This window comes from Elephantulus edwardii, unplaced genomic scaffold (assembly GCF_000299155.1).
Source record: "Elephantulus edwardii isolate Elephantulus edwardi_28Jun2011 unplaced genomic scaffold, EleEdw1.0 scaffold00037, whole genome shotgun sequence".
NCBI lineage: Eukaryota > Metazoa > Chordata > Mammalia > Macroscelidea > Macroscelididae > Elephantulus > Elephantulus edwardii.
The window spans coordinates 7,215,153-7,236,089 of NW_006399787.1; the positions used below are offsets into that span (position 1 = coordinate 7,215,153).

The following is a 20,937-nucleotide window of genomic DNA, read 5'->3' on the forward strand; positions in this document are numbered from 1 at the left end:
AACAACAACAACAACAAGAAGTTAGGAGAGGCTATTCCTTGAAGAGGGATATCATGCTTGGAAAGATGGAAGGTCAGAGAAAGAGAGGAAGACCCTCTACCAGGTGGATTAACACAGTGACTGTGACAGTGGGCTCTACTGTGTCAGGAAATGTGAAGATGGTACGGGACAGGACAGAGTTCATTCACACAGGTTGTTCATAGAGTCACTGTGGTTCATATTTGACGGCACCTAACAGTAACATATATTTTCACAGACACGTTTAGGTTTATGTCTTTGCACAAGCATGATTAAGTGCCATGTTGTGAGTGTCTCTTTGTTGTCTCTGGTCCATCAATATAGTTCCAGACCAGCCATGACCGTGTTAGTTTTTCTGTTTCCATGTCCTGAAGACACACTCAGCTGCAGGTCAGAATGTCAGTTATAGCTGTCAATCACTTAGGTTGACCATGTGATTCTTTTGGCTTGGCTGTGGTGCTGGACCTAAGACTTAGAGCCCTAGTTATTTTTCTCCTTTTTGTGTTTCTCAATGTCTAAAGCATTCCCTCCCCTGGTGCCAAATTTGTGTGTCTTCTTCTACAGCCACGCAATCGGTGTGCCCATTCTAGTAGCTATACCATAACCATTGTTCCAGTCAGTTCCTTCTAATACCCAAACTTTATGTCTAGGAGAGCAGGGACAGAGCATTTTTAGGAAATTGGCAGACTCTCATTGTGTCTCCCCATCTCTTACTGTGTCTTCCCCCTCCGCTGTAGTGAGGATTGTCTACAAGCAGGGTGCTCAACTCAGTTCTCATTATCTTTGTCTTCTAAGGGTTTGTCAGGCCAACAAGACAATCCAGGGCATTAAACTAGAATTAACTTGAAATCACATAGACTCCTCCTCCATCCCACTGTCTGGGGTTTCGCATCCAGGAATGATCAGGGAAGAATATCAAAATATGTTTATCTGGCCACCTCTCACCTTTTTGTTCTGGTCATCGCCCAGTTGGTAGCCAAAAAGAGACCCCACTTTCAGAGGATCACTGCGTTAGGGGACCATTCTGCTTTTATTAAGTGATTGTCTGGTTCAGAAGGAGGTGAAACGTAGAAGTAGAGTTAGAGATTCTTTTGAGTTGTTGTTTTTTGAGGAGTGATTTTAGTTGTTGGCAGTACAAAATGCTGCCCCAGTTACACTGTCAGCTAAGCCATTGTGTAGCCAGTACCCAGGTGTCGGTGGGCACTTGGATTTTGCTGTGATGCTGAATAGATTTCAGTGGAGTTTCCAGACTAAGACAGCCTAGGAAGAAAGGCCTGATGACCTACTTAAAAATGATGCCATTAAATCCACAACTGACCCCAGGGACAGTGCTTACCTGGGTATTGTTTTGTTCTGTTTAGCATAGTGTCACTAAGACTGTCTTGAAGGCAGCTAACCAGAATTGACCCAGGAGTTTAGAAGAAACTGTCAGTCAAGGGCCCCATTGATCCAGTAGTTTTGCTTTAGGTGTTGGAGTGCAAAATAATACCCCAAAAGTTAAGCTAGCCACTTTTTCATGTAAAACCAACATGCTTCTAATGGGCAAAGTAGTTGCATTCTTGAATGTATTTCCAACTGACAAGCATCTTAGAAGCTCATTGAGCCATTCCATTGTTTGCCGTATAATCTGTTTTGACCGACTCCAAAGTACAACTCAGTCCACTGAATCCTGAAACTTTTAGAGGTCAGGTGAAGCTTAGTAGTAGGGTAAAGTAATTTTACTTACTACTGTTGAGGTGATTCTCATGCTACAGTATAGAGTAGAACTGCTATATAGACTTCTACGGCTGTAAATCTTTATGGAAATAAATTATGTCTTTTGCTGTGGAGCAGCTGGTGGATTTGAACTGTGTGCTCTTCCAGTTAACACACCTGAGCGAAGATTTTTTTAAAAAATTGTGTACTCGGGGGAGCTCTGGTGGCCTAGTGGCAAGAAGCTGCACTGTAATCCCAGAGGAACACGGTTCGTATCCACCAGATGCTCTGCCGGAGAAGGAGGCGCAATATCCTCCTGTACCAGTCAGATCTGATTTGACGGCACACGCACACAAAATAAAAAAAAAAAATTAAAAAAAAAATTGTGTACTCTATACCCATGTCCAGCAGATGGAGCTGTTCACGGCCCCTTTCCACAGCCCTAGGCCCTTAAAACCTGTAATTTCTCTGCATTTTCCCGGGATTTTTACACTGCGTCAGGACCACCCATGAGGAAAAGGAATCAGGTTTCTATAAGCAAAATTTAAAAAAGCTCCCTGAATCTTTGGCACTTAAAGGATTAATACCAATCACATATTCAGCAGTAAAAGCCACAACCATTAAGCCTTTGAAGTGGCACTCAGAGCTTAACCCAGAAGATCACTTTAGCTTCCCTTCTCCACTGGGAGTTTGGCTTAGACCTGTCCCCTGAATTTGGATGCTGCTACTTCCTTAAGGGGACTTGAACCTCACAGTCTAGTAGGTGTTGTTTTGGAGATGCTTCCCCCCCCACCCCCCACCCCACCCCCGGCCCTTCACTAGGCTGGGTGGGTACCTTCCCTGGTGTGTTTTCTGTGTCTGATGAGTGCCATGGGCTAGGAGCCCTTTTCTTTCCTGTGTGTACTGCTGTGAGTTGTTCTCTTATCCTCAGCACTTTCTCTCCTCTGGGTTCCCCAACATATTAGGGTGGACATGTATGTTTTCTATGGGAGGAGCAGCTAGGCTTGTAGAGGTGATGGACATAGAGGGTGAGAGCGGCACTCTGCCAGAAAGCACGGTGCTGCTGAGAAAATGCACAGCTGAACATACATAGGTTAACCATTTCTACATAGACAACTTACTGACATTGATTCCATTCCAGTTGGGCAGCCATAATTTCCTTCCTGGTTTGAATTGTTTCTCCTACATTAACATAAATTAGTTGTTATTGCGTACTGTCAAGTTGCACCAACCCATAGCTGACCTTCCGGCAGGTTTTCAGAAATAGTTAATCGCTCAGGAGGAGATTTCCCATCTTTCTACAGAGCAGCTGGTGGATTCAAACCTTGTACCTTTAGGGATAACAGCACAGCTTCTTACCGCAAAGCCACCAGAACCCTCTAAATTGGCAATAGCCAGTCTTTGGAATTGAAAGATAAACAGTTTTAACTAGAGCTGTGTGAGCATGCGACTCACCAGGATCGTCTTTGAGTGTGTTTTCATTTTATCTAGAGTTCTCTACTGAAGAGCGAGGTTTATTATTGACACTATGCCTTTAAGCTTTGGGAACTCCTTGTTTCAGCAGCAATACTGCCTTTTGTCTGGGGCTGTCATCTAGCTGCCTTATTCTCATGATAGTATCCCTTCCTTCTTCCACCCAGAGAAGAAGGAGGACTAACCGAGGCAACATGTAGATGATGTTGTTGTTGTCCAGTGCTGCTGACTCGACTACAGCACCTAGTGACCCTGTGAACAACAGATCTGAACCTCGCCCTATCCTGCGCCATCCTCATGGTCTCTGTCATGTGCAAACCGTAGGTGTAGTCATTCCCTGTTCTTGAGTGTCTTCCTTTCTTTTTCCTACTCTCCACTTTTCCCAGCATAATACCTTTTTCCAAGGACTGTCCTTTCCTGAAAACATGCCTGTGGCATAGTGAGTCTATTGTTCAAGATGGCTTTCCTAGAGCCATTGCCCTTGACTTTGCACATGGCTAGACAGGAACATGTGAATAGGACGTATTAGTCTATGCACTAGAGGATTGGCTAATTTTGCCATTCCACCAGATTTAAATGGAATGGTTTCAGCAACAGAAACTTGAGAATCTCACTACCAGAAAGAAAGAAGCAGAGCACACAGCATGCGTCCTTTGGGCTATAGATTCCTGTGCCACTTAGATTGGGGCCAAAGAAGAGCACCAGTAACAGCTGAGAACCAGAGATTCGCCATGAGACAGAGCTGATATGGGACTGCTGCTCTTGGAGCCAGAGCCAGGGGCCTTCATTCATGCTTGCTGGAAGACTGGAGGGGCGGGAGTGATGCCTTGGCAGGTCTAGAGAGCTTTGTAACACTAGGCTAAACCTGCAAGGTTGAATGCTGAAGAGCCTGTGAGCACACTTAAGAAGCGGTCCTGAGAAATTGTATCTGGTTGTCAGCCTGAGTTTTAGCCTGTCAGTTTCCCTAATAATCCTGAATATGGTTCTATGAAGTCTGTGTAGCTATCAAAACAGATTTAAGACACTGTTGAACAGTCGGGTTGGTGTTGGAATTAGTAGAAGGAGCTGCGAGACTGTAGGGGAGATATCTGACCTCCTGAGGATTGGGGTTCCCCCCACAGATGCTCTTGATGGTGATAATTTCCCTTTGTGGGGTTAGTTGAGGTCAGATACGGCTATTGCGTGCTCTTTTTACAATGCCCAGAGTACATAAGACAAAGTTTAACCACTCTTACCTCTAAAGAACACTTTGGCTGCACTTCCTTCAAGAGAGGGTGTTTTTGTTGTTTTTTTTTAATTCTTTTGGCAGTCCTTGGTTGGTATATTAAATACTCTTTTCCAACACCACAATTCAAAGGCCTTGATTCTCCTGACATCCTTATTCATTTATCTAGCAATTGAAATGACGACTTTTGGATCAGGCATTCCTGAGTCTTTAAACTGACATCTGTGCTCTTAAGCACTTTAAAAAGATCTTAGACTGTAGATTTGCCCGGTGCAGATTAATTTTTTTTAAAAAAATTCTCTCCTGCTGCCATCATGGGTGTTGACTGTGGATCTGAGTAAAATGAAACAGACACCTTCAGTCTTTTTCTTTATCTATCATGATGTTGGCATAGATGGCCTACTTTAATTCCTCTCTCTTCTCACCCTCATTAGTAGATAGTGCAGTGGGAATCTCTCACACAGAGCCCCCTTGCCTACTACTTGGGCAAGAACATTGTCTTGTCTTTGCACATCTCCTAACCCAGGTTGTGGGGGTTCATGTTCTTTCTTTTAAAGTTATATCACTCAGTATCCCATACTTGTCATCAAAACTGTCAGGATCTGGGATTTTCTTTTACCCCACTTGTGGGCTAATTAGTTAGTCTGTTACAGTTTTATGGATGCTGGTGGATGATAGAAGATTCCTGGGTCAGACACAAAGCACTTAGATTTCTTCTTAGGGCTCAGCAAGAGGATGGGCATCAACATGCTGACATTAGTTTCCCTAAAGTGCCGTATGACGGCAGGAGTTCAGATGGATGCCTGCACGTTCAGTGGGTGACTTCCCACATGAGGATTGCTGAGCTTGGGGAAGCCTCTCAACAAGCAGTAAGCAAGCCTGTTCTTGGTCCCAGAGAGATACATTACCTCTTCCCTCAAGGTTGCTTGCTGCAAATATAACTCAGAGAAATTGTCCAGGCAAAGAGCGATCAGGACCTTGTGTCCTTCACATACTTGGTGAGACATGAAGGAGCCAGAAGACTGGTGGACGACTGTCTGGCCCAACATAAGCGAAGCGATAAAAGCGAAGAATATGAATGTTACTACTAGTTTTACTTGGGAAACTTTGAAGTAAAGAAAATCTCATGTCCCTTTGTCACTATGTTTTCAAGAAAATTTCAAAAGAAATTACCATTATTAGGACAGTTTAAATAATGCTCAGCATATATAGTCTACAGATTTCATACATGTAAGCTGAGTTGAGCCCCAACTCAGATTAGGGACGAGCCATGGCAGATGCTATTATTGTCTTCACTTTGTAGATCAGAAAAGAAGTCTAGAGTGAATGAATGATTTTTCCAGGCATATGGTTAACAACTGGTGGAGCTGGGGTCGAACCTCTCGCTGTATGTCTATTTTGTCATACTGCTTTGATGTTACTGCTTTGAGAAATCACCATGACACCACTATTATCTGTCATTTGTTGTTAGAACATGAATAGATTGCTTCTTCTGCTCACTTACTACAATCACTGAGTAAATACAAAAGTATTACATGGGCAAAGCATGTTTTGCTTCTTATGTGCTAGGTGGGTAAGGATTATTTGTGGAATCTGGCCTGAGGATGGTTAGTCACTAGAAATATCTTCTGAGCTGTAGAGGGAGACTGGAAAACAAATAGCCAGGCCTTTTAAAAGCCCTTACGTATGGTACAGTTAAGCACTCAATGAGCCAAAAGGTTAGTGATTCGAATCCATCTAGCATGCTTTGGAAGACAGGTTTGAGATTTGCTTCCAGAAGGTGGTGGTGATTGTTAGGTGCTGTCAGTGTCGAATCAATTATCTTTGCCTCCAAGGAGTGCTCTGGCTGCACTTTCTTCAAGACATCTCATTTGTTCTTTTGGCTGTCCATGGGATATTCTGTACTCTTCTCCAACACCACAATTCAAAGCCATCAACTCCTCTCTTATCCTTAGTAATTGTCAGCTTTCAGATGCATAGCAAATGATTGAAAAGACCCTGGTCTGACTCAGGTGCACTGTAGTCCTCAAACTAACATCATTGCTCCTCAGTAATTTGGGGAGGTCTCTGACTGCAGATGATCCCGGTACAATACATATCCTGATCTCCTGACTGCTGGTATGGATCGTGGATACAAGTAAGATGAAGTCATTGACAGTTCCAATTTTTCTCCATCTATCATGATGACACCTATTGGTCCAGTGTTGGGAAATTTTTTTTCTTGGGATTGAGATGCAATCCATATTCAAGGCTTCAGTGTTTAATCTTCTGCAGTGAGTGTTTCTTATTGAATTGAGAATACAAACGAGAAAGAAAGGATCTTCCACCCATCTTTGCTTTGAGCAAGGAGCACCAGCCTGATAGGTCCAGAGGAGACACTGCCCTCGTCTGGGGCATCATCCTGCTGTGCAGCCCTGAGCCTCAGATGGAAGAGCAGAGACACTAAGTCATGGGAAGACAGTCCAAGAGCAGAAACTCAGCAGTAAGCATCTTCCACCAGAACTGCCACAGAGAGAAAACCTTCCCTAGAGCTGCTCCCCGAGACTTATGTTAGTTCCTTGTATTGGGGAATGATCTGCATATTGCTTTCTTTTTCTTCTTCACTTGGATATCTGTGTTCTTGCTTATTTATCATTGTGCTAATTAGTACAGCACTTGTCTGTCCGTTTACTGTACTGAGTTAACTTGTGGGTGCTGTGATGCTAAAGGCTGTGTCACCAGTGTGTCAAATGCCACAGGGATCATCCATGGTGGACAGATTGTAGTAGAGCTCACAGATCAAGACAGACTAGGAAGAAGGATTGGCTATCCACTTCTGAAATAATAAGCATCTGAAAACCCTATGGACAATAGAAGAATATGGATCAACATCATTGTTTCTCAATAATTTGGAGATGTCCCTGAACTCAGACTTTTCCAGTGCAGTATGGCTCCCAGTCTCTGGACTGCTGGGACAAAGTGTACCAGTTGAAGACTTTTGTCAAATTTTGCAGTACAAAATTGACCAAACATGCAGTCAAGATTGCATTAATGATAATTGCTGACTGGAGTGCAAAAGTTGGAAACAATAAAGAAAGAAGGGTAGTTGGACAGTACAGGCTTGAGACAGAAATGAGGCCAGAAATAGAGTGATTGAATTTTGTATGTTCAGTGATTTATTCATGGCAAATACCTTTTTTTAAAAATTTTTATTGGGAAAAAAATTGAGGGTACAAGGAGGTGAGGGTTGGGGGCAGAAGGGTGAGGATGGGCAGGGATGCAGTTGCAGAGCTGCAGAAATTGGTTGGTGGGGGGAGCAGGTGAAGGAAATGAAAGTGATCCAGTTGGGGACCAGATGCTACAGGAAAATGACAAGCATTTTCCAATGGTAGTTAAATCAGCTGTCTTACTGATTTGGGAACTGGATGCAGACTTTCAGGCTTCTTCATGCTGAACAGGGGCATTGATGTGAAGGGGAAAAGGGAGGACACTTTATCACCTTACTGGTGATCTTGGGTTAAGGCTGCTTGCCTTCTTGTTCTGTTAGAAGATATTTTCCTGTCATTTGCTCCCCTCTGGACTGCAAGGTGTTTTCCCAGGTGGGTCCAGTGGGGATGGCTGGTTGAACGCAGAGGCTCCATCCTCCTTTGCTTCTCTAGCTGGCAGTTGTATTTCCTTTTTGTCACTGGCACTGGGTTCGGGGTCAGGTCTGAAGTAAAACTCAGTGGTAAGGTTACCTATAGGAAAGGGAGCAAACCTAGAGAGAACAAACTTGTGAGTTACAAATAGAGGGGTTTTGGGAGTGTTGCTTTCAGGTTTACTGGGGGAGAGGGTGGCAGAAAGTAGCCTAGATAAAATTCTCTGGATACCCTAGGAATTTTTTTTCCTACCCAGGGGTCAGATGGTACAATCTGGGGACTGAGGAGCTCACCCTGAGGGCCATGATGGCTCACCCTGAGCCGAGGGCCAAGGACAGCCCACCCTGGGCAGAGGGCCATGACGGCTCACCCCGAGCCTAGGGCCAAGGACAGCCCACCCTGGGCAGAGGGCCATGACGGCTCGCCCCGAGCCGAGGGCCGAAGACAACCCGTCCCGAGCAGGGCAACACCCCCCATGGGCTGGCTGGTATATCCCCTCTACTTACCCCCACACTAATCTGGTTCCCTCACCTGACCGAGGAGTGTGTGGCCAGGGACAGCATCTCCAATTCCAGCACCACCACTTTTACCCCCCGCCCTCCCATAAGTGGTCATACTATAATTTGAAGTAGGTGTCACTTCTCTCCCCCTTTATAAATGGCAAAGGGAACCTGAAAATTGTGAACAGGCTCCCCCCAGGTCCAAACATCTTTTGGCAGAAGCATTCAACAGATCAAAATATGTGGTGCATTTAGGATTTTGGTCCTCTTGGACATGCTGCGACTGTAAGTGTTATCAAGTAGACAACTTACAGTGACTTTCAACAATCCATTGTATAGGTGATCATCTTCTCTGGTTTTCCAAGGAACCCCAAACCTGCAGGTGGTAGGGCACACATCCCACCCACGGGCGGCGGGGCACACTTCGTCTCTTCTGTGTGGGCGGTTGGCGGGTGCGCACCATCCCCCAGCAAATATCTTTTTTTAAAAACAAACAAACAAAATAACAAAAAAACCAAAAACCAAACCCAAACAACATAAACAAACCAAACTGACTTTTTATGTGTGTTGAAAGCCCTGTGAAGTAGTTCTCCTCTGCTCACGTGGCTTTCACCATGAGTTGGAACTGATATGTTGACAGCAGCTGACACCAAGTGTGTAAGGTTATGTGGCTGTGTGGAAGAAGAGGATTTGAAAGTCAGCTTACTTACAGGGTCACTTCAGAGCAAGGATAAGTTTTAGATTTGTTTTACATTTGGTAAGAAAGCCTTCAAATTTTGTTTCTCACTCACTCTTTGATTGTTGTTGAGTCAGAACTGTCTCACAGTGGTCCCTCCAGTAGGTTTCTGAGGCTTTAAATCACACAGGAGACTGCCAGTCTTTCTCCTTTGGAACTGCTGGTGTATTAAATTCAGCAGAGAGATACTGCCTTTGGATTAACAGTACAACTCCCTGTAAACTCCACCACTAGAGCTCCCTTATTTTTTTATACTGATGGGTTAATTTTAGTAAGATCAATGAGAGCATAGTCAGCAGGATAATTACCACAATGTTGATGTGCAAAATCAGACTTCTTTGACAACCATGGTGTGCAGCCTTCCTAGAGCCGTTATCCTCGTGATATTGTAAAAATTTCTAATAACTATCACAATCCCAGAGTTATAGGCTAACAGACTTGGAAGAAAAGTCTTAATACAATTCCATGTTACAGGAAAGTCCTTTGTCCTTATAAAAGATATTTAAGACAAGGAGTATTGATGGTATTTAAATTTTTGATGACTGGCTGGTAAATGCAATGTAGTACTTTCTTCCTCAGATCATATGTGTTTAAAGCTGTTTTTTAATCCAAAAGTCCTCATTAATTGTTTGAAACTCCCAGCCTTTAGTTTTAACTATAATTTAGTCTTGTTTAATTAAGGCACTCCAAGTTTTCTCATAAATTAAAAATTGTCATTTCTTTCTTTGTTTTTCTTTAGTTGGGATGAGACTCACTTCGGGAAGATGGGAAGTTACTACATCAACCGTACCTTTTTCTTTGACGTGCACCCGCCTCTGGGAAAGGTGAGCAGTGTGGCTGCAACAGCTCTCTGACCTGTGCGTCTGGGGGAAACCCTGTCACTTGAATCAGAACCAAGTCTTGGTTTAGAATGAATCCTTGAGTTTGCAGAAGTAATTCCCTAGGTATTCCAAACCAACTACTTTTATAAAAAATCTCTTTTTAGGACCCTCGAGGTTTGGAACTGAAGGGAAAGCTATCTGATGAATAAGTAAATGCATTGCCACTTACCTAAGTGAAACCTCAAAACTTACTCCTGACAAGTTGATTCCAGCTTGTAGCAGCTCCATGAGCCACAGTTCAACGGACCCACGGAGTTTCCACTGTTGGACATCTTTATAGAAGCAAACTACCACATCTTTCTCCCGTAGTGTACATGTGGGGTTTGAACTGCTGACCTTTTTTTGGTTAACAGCTGGGCATTTTATCCATTGTGCTACCAAAATTCCTTTATCTCTTTATTGGAGTACTATTCAGGTAGAAGAACAAGGAATGAAGTACTAATAGTCTCCAACAGGAGTGAACTTTGAAAATATTAAGCAAAGTGGAAGGAGATAGACACAAAAAAATTGTGGATGCTATTTCTAGAAATGCCCAGAATAAATAAGTCCATAGAGAGAGGAAGTAGATACGTGGTTGCTGGGGTCTGGAGGAAGGAGGAATGGGGGGTGACTGCTAATGGGTATGGGCTTTTTAGGAACATGATGAAAATATTCTGGGATTAGATAATGATGATGGTTGCAGGACTCTGTGAATATACTAAAAACTACAGAACTATATAAGGGTACTCTGATGGCCTTGGGTGTAGAGAATTGCACTGTCAACCCATAGGTGGGTTGTTTGAAGTCACCAGCTGCTGTGATGGAGAAAGATGGGCAATCTCCTCTTGTTCAGTTACACCCTCTGAAAACCCATTGGAGGATCAGTTCTGTTGAGTCTATTCTGACTTGACAACAATGAATTAGTTTTATGCTCTTTAAAATGATAAATTTTATAATACGTGAATTATATCTAAATTTTAAAAATTAAACAACTGTGAGATACTGTCTTACCACAGCAATAATAGCAACATTCAACAGAGCAGCAAACAACAAATGCTGGTGAGGTTGTGGAGAGATTGGAACCCTTATTCACTGGTGGTGGGAGGGTAAAATGGTACAACCCCTATAGAAGGCTGTATGGTACTTTCTCAAAAAGTTGGAAATAGAAATAGTATTTGACCCAGTAATTCCACTACTAGTAGTATACCCTAAAGAAAGCATAGCTGCTACCCTGACATCTACCTCTATTTACCCTAGTTACTGATCAACCCATCTCATCCAGAGTCTTCCTTCTTCTGTGCTGTTCCTCCATCCTTCCAAGCTTGATGTCCCTCTCCATGGACTGATCCCTCCTGACTACATGCCCATAGTATGTAAGAGGGAGCGTTAAAATCCTAGCCTCCAAGGAACAGCTTGGTTTCACCCTCTCCAGGACAATCCTGTTTTTTCAATTAGCAGTCCTTGGTATGTTCAGTACTCCTCAGCACCACAACTCAAAGACATTGATTTAGTACCTTGGGAGAAAGGTCTGGTGATCTATTGAGGGAGAGGGAACACTTTGAAAACTCTGTGGACTCACCTGGTGTTGTCATGTGTTGGAATCAACTTGATGGCACTGGTTCAGTCAGTTACAGGTAGTTCCTGACTTAGAATGATTTTTCTCCTGGAAATTTTGTCATAAACCAGTTCTGACAACATTGAATACTTTTTAATTTTGTTTTGTTTTCATTCTTAGTGCCTTTTATTATCAGTATTTTTATATATCTGACCTATATTTGCCTTTGGGGTTTAGAGAGAATACATTTAAACGTATAAAAGAAATACAAATAATAAAAACCTCCCAAATAATAAGTAAGGTTCATCATATTCTTTTAAAAAATTTATTATTAATTTCAGTAAAAATTTACAGAGACTTTGGATTTCCATTGATTCATTGTTGCACTTTTCCTCCCTCCCCATCCTCCCCCTAGTACACTACCCTCTTGTAAAAGTAAAACAAAAACTCTTTCATTGTTTTACAAACCCTTCCCCAGGTCCACTCCACCATGTAGCCTTCACTCTAGACACCTGTCATGACAAAAATACCTAATCAAATATCCCTTTTAACCAGTTTTCTCCCTCATCTGTTTCAATGCAGTGTACATTATTGAACTCATCTTTCTCAGTCTCCCCCCAACCTGATGTCAGTCCTGTTTTACAACAGTGGCACCATGCAGTATTTGTCCTTTTGTGACTGAGATACTTCACTCAGCATAATGTCCTCCAAGGTCACCCATTTTTAATAATACTGCATGAGTTCCTTGTTTTTCAATGCAGCATAGTATTCCATTGTGTGACTATACCACAGCTTCTCTATCCATTCGTTTGTTGATGGGCACTTAGGTTGTTTCCAACTCCTTGCTATTGTGAACAAAGCTGCAATAAACATGGATGTGGGGTTCATCATATTCAAATGACATCATAAATCAGGGCCTGCCTGCACGTGGAAGTGCCATAAATTGCTTCACTCCTCTTCCGTTGATAGAGGTCTTTGTTATTTCTAGTTTTAACCATTGCAAAAACTTTGACTATGAATGTCCTTCTACGTGCATCTTTGCAGAGTTTTGCAGGTTTATTGGAAAGCTCCCCAGTAGCCAAAGGCTATGCGCCTTTAAAATTGTGTTAGCTATTGCCAAGCCTCCCTGCATAACTTTTGTAACAATGTCGCCAGCCACTGGTAGTGTAAGAAGGTGATTGATTTTTAGGGAGCTCTGGTGGCTTAATGGCAAGAAGCTGCACTGCAATCCCAGATGTATGTGGTTCAAATCCACCAGATGCTCTGCTGGAGAAGGAGGGGCAATCTCCTCCTGTACCAGTCAGATCTGATTTGACAGTACACACACACACACACACACACAATAATAAAACAAAAAAAAGAAAAAAGAAGGTAATTGTTTCCAGATGTCGCCAGCACTACTATGTTCATTCTTTAGTTGCTAATTTGAATGCCCATCAAGAAAAGATGACTGGATAGAGAAATTGTGATAAATTCACACAGTGGAATACTATACAGCTCTATAGAACAACATATTTGTAAGAATAGGTGAGCATAGAGGACATTTTGCTGAGTGAAAGAATTTAGTCACAAGAGGACAAATACTGCACAAGACCACTTCTGTGAAAATAGGAGGGTAGCTGACAGTGAGCGCTGTAAGGGTTCCAGGCAAGAGGGGATCAGCCTGACAAGAATTGACAAAAGGACAAATGTGCCTGAAAACCGCCAAGGGGGAGAAACAAAAAAAAACCCAACAAAACTCACTGGGGCAGAGATTAGCTGAGGGATGTGAAGTTGAAGGAATAGACAAGGTACAGAGGGGACTTGGGTGAGATAGGATGATAAAAGACATTGATCAGTGGTAAGTAATTATATAAAACACAATGTATGTGAGTGTGTAAAATTCAATGTATGTGAATGAATTATTTTTTAAAAAACGTGTTATCAATTTGAGAGTAAAGAGTGATACTTTGCTGCCTAATTTGCATGTCTGTATGAGTTAGATTGAACCTTTTTCCCTATGTTTATTGGCCATTTATTTTCTTTTTATTGTTTTGAATGAGGTAGGGTATGAAATGAGTGTGAGCCACTTTCAGCATTAAGGAGCATGATTTCGAGGACTTGTTAAGTCCAGGTACAGTGTTCGGGGTTCTACTTGAAGTATCACCTCTGATTCTCTCAGCTCCTGCAGGGAAGACTTTGATCACCTATAACTTGGAGTAGGAGAAGGATGGGCGATTGCCTCCTCTGCGATAAACTGCCTCTGAAAACCCACTGGAGGGTCAGCTAACAACAACAACAACAATTTGAAGTTATTAAGAATTGTTCGCAGTCAGATAGCTTGTTTGTAGGATGCTGAGATTCAAACCACTTAAATTTTTCTTATCCCCTGCAGACCATAAAACCAACCTACTCATTTATGACCAGCCCCAGGTGGATTTGTTCTCCAAGGTTTTGGGTGGGAAGGGACATCCATTCAGTATCTCCTGTCAGTTTTAGTTCATCTCGCTAGGCATTTGGATGGCCCTGCCTTTTCAGTACCTTCTATTTAGGGAGCTCTGGTGGCTTGGTGGTAAGAAGCTGCTCTGTAATCTCAGAAGCATGCACTCAAATCCAGCAGCTGCTCCATGGGAGAAGGATGGGGATCCTCCTACCCTGCAATTTACTGCCTCTGAAAACCTGCTGGAGGGTCAGCGATGGGTCAGTTCTGACAATATGGCAAACAACTACAGATTTACGTTAAAATAGTTTTATTGTATTAAATAAACTATGGGTCCCTCAAATTTCTCATCTTTAAAAGCAGTCAATCAACAACAAAACCACAAATCTTTATGATCCTGTAGTGCTGAACTTTGACTGACTTCGGTACCCTGACCTGACTAGAGAGTGGTTCTGTGTAGAACTACTTAGAGAAACCTGTGAGCTGTGTAGTGGACTTGGGTCCAGGCCCTCAAGAGCACTGTCCCTGTGGGGGCCTTCTCCACACCCAACCAGCGTTCTGTCTCCACACAGGCCCAGGCTGGGGCAGCTGGGGGGTGGCACAAGTTGTTGGTGTTTGCTACCAGGTTGTATACTCTATTGTGAGCCAAGGAGAGAGAGGAGAGGAGAGACTGAGGCTCTTCAGTGTCTTGAAAGGCTCGTGGCTCACCCTCTGGGTTTATAGTCAGTTTGTTCTGCCTGGGGAGGTACCAAAGTTGCCTTCCTTCCTTTGGAATGTTGGAAATAAGGGACACCAGTCTCTGGCTTTTTGGCAGTTTTTCCATTGGGATTTTTCTCCTCTGGAAAATACATCCGTTTCAACATTCCTCTTTTTCTTTTTCTCTCTAGTCCTGCGATGCAGCACTTTGGCAACTCTTTCTCCTCTTCATCCTGGTTCAGAACCTCATTTTTCTTTCAGTGGGCCCTTTTCCCAGGAGTGGACTGGCTGAAGCCCATGGCTTAGTGCCTGTGTCAGCCTCTGCACATGGCCTCCTTCAAGGGGCTATGGTGGTTTATTTCACAACAAATTCAAGGAGGCTGTATAAGGGAGCCCCTCATTGGCTGTGCCTCTCAAATTGCGTTTTTGCAATTTCTCCCTAAATGTTCAGTCTGTGTTGTTCCCAGGCACTTGGCCAAGAAACAGAGAGGATTTGTTTCTAGCAGGGAGATCTGTAGACAAAGGACTCTTTTCTGTGCAACAGCTGCAGGAAGAAATGTCACATTGGCATCCCCTTCTATGGACAGTTGTCAAGGAAAGCCAGTGTCTGTGGATGCAGCTGGAGGGAAGTTGAAGGGACAGAAATGTTCTCCCAAAGGTCTCTTATCTTATATCCCGTGTTTTCTCTTTCTCTCCTCAGATGCTGATAGGTCTTGCTGGCTACCTGAGTGGATATGATGGTACTTTTTTATTCCAGAAGCCTGGGGACAAGTATGAGCATCATCACTACCTGGGAATGAGAGGAGTAAGGCTTTCTGACGTGATATGGACTGAACCAGGGGACCACCTCAGTTAGAAAGATTACCAGTGGAAGCTGTGGATTGGTAGCAGGAACTGGAGATGTGAGGAGAGGGGAGGATGATTGGACTGAAATCCTGTGGTGTAAAAACTCAGAAGTGGGGTGAGGAAGAGAGAAAAAGAAGGTGACAGGTAAATAATGTAGAGATTGCATAGGTAGGAGCAAGTACAGACTGGCTTGTCACCTGTTAGCCCACCCACATGAGGCCAGTTTCAGATTGGAGAGCAGCCATGTGTTTCCTGCAGCCTTGACACTGACCCCAGCATCCTGGCAAATCATACATTCTTCCTCTCTATGACCATAGCTGCTGGAATGTTGCCTATGTCTTACGGCCATTTCTCAAGGTTGTAGCATCTTCATACTTTTTTTATGATGCTCCTATGTTTTTCTCCATCAAGGTGTTAGGTGCACACAAGGATTTTCTAATCTGATTTAAGGGAGCCATGTGTCTGTCCTTGCTTGGTATCATGCCAGAAGATGAGCCCTTCCATTTGGAAGGCACTAGAACTGGACTAGAAAGAGAGGCCTCCTCAAAGTGGTAGTAGTAGTGCTGGTTGTTATGTACCATCAAGTTGGCACCAACTCATAGCTGACCCTATGAAAACTTCCAGAAATACAAGCTGGATTCAGAAGTGGCTGCAGCATGAAGAATATAAATGCTGATGTGAGAAGAATCTCGGCTGAAAGATGTTTACTTGTTTTATTGACAATGATTGTGTGCATCATAATAAGTTATGGATAACATTGAGAAGAATGGAATTCCACAACATTTTATTGTGCTTATGCAAAACCTGTACACTGACCAGGAGGCCTAGATTCAGACAGAATTAGGTGATATTACATGGTCTAAATTTTGGAAAGATGTCAGGGTTGTGTCCTTTCCCTGTACCAACTGAATCTGTACGCTGAACAAATAAGAAACGAAAACTATGTGGAGAAGAACGCGGCAGCAGATTTTCAAAGAGCAGCTTGTGAAGACAAAGTATTGCAATGAGTTATGTGAAGACCTGGAGCTAAAAAAAGCCAAAGGGGAAGGGCATTTCTCAAGCCGAAAGAACTGAAGAACAAATACAGCCTCAAACTGCAATCCTGGATTGGACAAAATACCAGTGATGCAGGAAGAAACATCAAAAGAAGAAGGAATGTGAAAATTTCCCATTTCCTGGGTTTCTGTATTTACTTTTTTAAGTTTACTTTAAAAGAGAACACTGATGGCTTAATGGTAGAGTTACCCTGTCAACCCAAAGGCACATGATTCAAATCCACCGGCTGCTCAGTGGGAGAAAATGGACAGTCTCCTCCTATGTGATTAACAGACTCTGAAAACCCACTTGAGGGTCAGAAATTAGTTGGTTCAAGGGAGCTCTGGTGGCCTAGTGGCAAGAAGCTGTGCTGCAATCCTGAAAGCACGCTGTTTGAATCCACCAGATGCTCCACTGGAGAAGGAGGGGCAATCTCCTCCTGTGCCAGTTGGATCCTATTCTGTGGTACACAACATGAAAAAAGGAATAAATGAAGTGGTTCTGACCCGATGTTACACAGCAGCACTTACTTTAAACGTTCTTCCTGTGGGTTAAAGAAACTGGTGGCTTAGTCAGTAGGGAGCTTTTTGGCCAACCCAAAGGCGGAGCTTCTCCAGTGGGCTCCACGAGTCGCTCCACAGAGGGAGATGGGCAGTCTCCTCTAGTGCCAGTTACAGCCTCAGTTTCCTGCTAGAGGGTCAGCTATGAGTTGGTTCCAGTTGGATTCCATAGAGGGAGAGGTTTACTAAATAAGGGCTTTTATTAAACAGGTTCATAAGCTCTGCCTCTGCAGAGCTCACAGAATCAGTGGTGGTTGTTTTCATGCCATTTAACTCATAATGGATCAATCCTGGGAAAATCTTTAGTAAAAGACCAAGGACTAGTATGTTGCAGAGTGAAGCCTGAGTATGAGAGGTTTACTTTTGATGGGCAGCATGGCAGATGGTAAGCTGTCCCTGTAATTTGTTCTCGGGTGGATTCTGACTCATGGCCACCCCAAATGTACAGAGTAGAGCTGCTCAACAGGGTTTTCAAAGCCGTAACGTTTTGGAAGCAGATTTCCAGGCTTGTCTACCAGGGTGTCTCTGGGTGGGCTCAAACCACCAACTTTTCTGATAGAAAAAGGGCTAATGATTAAAAGACAAAACCAGCAGTCATACAGCCTGCCAGATGCTGAAGTGTCACTATTGTTACCAAGATTTTATTTCTTCCTGTGGGTTGAGGAGTGGCTTTCTGACATCATTGATGAAAAGAAAGAGAACAAAATTACAGAAATAGCATTGATAGTCTCTAAAATAATGAAATGCTTTCAAACAGATCTATCTCAACTTACACACATAGCTCAAGTAGAAGCTAACATAGTGTGTGCATTTTCTGTGTGCTAATAAAACTTTATCTCATCAAATCTAAAACATTAACCCTATGAGGTAGCAGCTCTTGCTTTTTCCATTGGATAGACAGAGAAGCTGAGATACAGAGATGTAACTTTCCCAGGGTCACAGTATCTGTGGTGAGGCAGGCTCACTCTGGATTCTCTCACTTGAAACTGCTCTGGGCCAGTCTTCCCATACCTTCCTGGCATCTTCCTTATTGTCCATGCATTCTAAACTTTATTGATTTCATGTCAGTGCACCAACTTGGTGCTTAGTGGAAACACGTGTTCTCACTTTGACTTCTGACTATAAATACCATGTCTGGTGGTCTAGTGGGTAAGGAGTTGTGCTACTAGCCCAAAGATAAGGCAGTTCGAATCCACCAGCTTCCCTGTGAAAGAAAGGTAGACAATCTCCTCCTGTACGATTTATAGCCTCTGAAAATCTGCTGGAGGGTCAGCTATGAATCAGTTGGTTTTGTGAAGTTTTTAAAGATTTCTCATTTATAGATAGATTATTTTAGGGAGCCAAATTTGTCAAAATTCTACATCTTAGAGTCATATAGACAGACCCCCGAGATGTAGAGAAGCCCGTTGCTTGACTGCTTCTCTTCTCCTTCTCCAGTTCTGTGCATTCCTGGGTTCCTGTCTGATTCCCTTTGCCTACCTCATAGTTCTGGAGCTGTCCAGGTCTCTCCCAGCTGCACTACTCACAGCTGCCCTCCTCATCTGTGGTAAGTTTTCTAATAGTACGTTCTGGGGGAACTCCCACACTGTTAATCAGCTGGAAATCAGTACGTTTAAGGGTGACATCTCTGAGGCCAGTTCTTCACTGAGTTTATAATGATATAAAATATATACAAACCTCATATGTATTCACTGATGACACCTATATATAAATATTTCATGTTGCAAGGTTTTATATTACTGGATGGGAAAGTTGATATGGGTAATCTCAAGGAATAGATAACCCTCAAACTATCACAATTTAATTTAGAATGTGTAATAAAATATATTTGGGTTTTTTTTTGAAAGAGGTTTAGAATTCTAATTCTGCCACTCTCAGGCTGCTACCAAGGCCCCTTGGCCTTTCCTAAACTCATTCAACTGAATGCAAAGCAGCTGCCGTAGAGGTAACTGGATAGCAGGGAGTGGCAAAATAGCAAAGTAAATTTTTACTATGGGCAAAGTTGATTGTAGAAGTCAATCTTACTGCTAGCCTTATTGTTATGAGTGTGAATTCGTGACCTCAGGGGTGGTCTAGACTTTGTTTTGGCAGGTGTTTTTAACACTGTAGAGCCTTGCCTTATGGGACTGGTGGGATTTTGTTTTCCCTTTCAGCTATTCATTCAATCAGTTATTTATTCACTTTTCATTTAGTGGCTACTTACCTAGTACCCGCCCTGTGCTGGACCACTTTCCTGGGCCTCATCATTGCCAATGAGATGTTCTGCCGACATTGCAGCTTGCCTTCTAGTGAGGCAGACAGTGTGTAATAGTCTGTAATAGGCTATCTTAAACTGCAATTACAGTGTGAAAATAAGGTAGGGTGAGTGACAGAATGTAAGACTATCTGATGTAAGGTGGTCAGTGAAGGTCTCCCTGAGGGGGTTGGTTCTGATCAGAGATCTGAGTGAAGCAGAGGGTTATGAATTCATGCGGAGCCCTATGGGAGGTGTGTTCCAGGCAGAGAGGATAGCAAGTGCCGTGACTCTGATTCAAGACAGTGCTGGATAAGGAACAAGAAAGTCAATGCAGTTGCAGTGCAGTGAGTGAGGCAGAAGGTGGTGGGAGGTGAAGTTGGGCACATTGGCAGGGGCGAGACTGTGAAGGCCTTGGAGGCGTCTTCACATTACACGAGGTGGAAGACATTGGGGAGTTTTAGCTAGATGTAACATAAGGAGATATTTAAACAGAAACCACCCTGGCAGTTATATGGAGACTCAGCTCTCAACAAAGGCATTCTAGAAAATAGTAAGACTCTTTCAGTATAGCTTGTTTGGGCTACATCAGCAGGGGACAGAGCTCACTTTTTGATCATGAAAATGAGAACGAGCCCTGGTCTCAGGACTACTCTGTTTCAGTGCATGATGTGTTCCCTTTTAGTACAAGGACCTGGAGCTGGTTTGAGATACTCTTTCTTGCCACTGGGCTTTTAGGATACACCAACGCTGTGTCCTTCCTCCTTCCTCGTCGCTCAGTGGCCCGTCTAGACTTGATTACCCAAATGCTTAGTCCAGAATGTTTCCTACTGCTGGGGTGTTTGGTTCCCAGGGGACCCTGCTCCGACTCTGCCTTTGACCAGTGAGCTGATGTTTTGCAGACACGGGATGCCTCACTCTGTCTCAGTACATCCTCCTTGACCCCATCCTGATGTTCTTCATCATGGCTGCCATGCTGAGCATGGTCAAGTACAACTCCTGTGCGGACAGGTAAGAAACCCCGTCCTTGGGAGGGGAGGGACTGAGGCAGTGGCCGCTCCAGGATTTCTGTAATGACCGGGGCCTGGGTGGGTGCCTGGAGACCTTGCCTGGAACCCGAGTTTAGAGAAAGTGTACAATTTTTATTTGTTATTTTAAACTTAGATTGAGCATTTTGTTATAATAAAAATATGAATGTTTTCTATAGATGCTTTTCTTTTTGCCTTTTATAAATTGAAAAACTCATTGCCCTTAATTTGGAACCAGCTCATAGCTGGTCCTCCAGCAGGTTTTCTGAGGCTGTAAATTGCATGAGAAAATATTGGCCATCTTTCTCCCTCAGAACTGCTGGTGGAGTTGAACTTCCAGAGAGGCAAGGCCTATGGGTTAGCAGTCACCTCCCTGTGGACTATGCCAACTTGTAGAAGACTAAGAAAATGTCAATTCTTGCCCCCCCCCTCAAATTACTA

The 20,937-nt window shown here is 43.3% G+C and overlaps 1 protein-coding gene across 1 annotated transcript in view; it reads left to right on the top strand.

Moving 5' to 3' along the window:
• POMT2 (protein-O-mannosyltransferase 2) overlaps positions 1 to 20,937 on the top strand; it is a 57,667-nt gene that overhangs the window by 3,114 nt on the left and 33,616 nt on the right. The window contains 4 exon segments of the mRNA XM_006884651.1: positions 10,004 to 10,088; positions 15,495 to 15,599; positions 18,673 to 18,781; positions 20,371 to 20,479. Of these exon segments, the coding sequence (XP_006884713.1) occupies positions 10,004 to 10,088; positions 15,495 to 15,599; positions 18,673 to 18,781; positions 20,371 to 20,479 (408 nt within the window).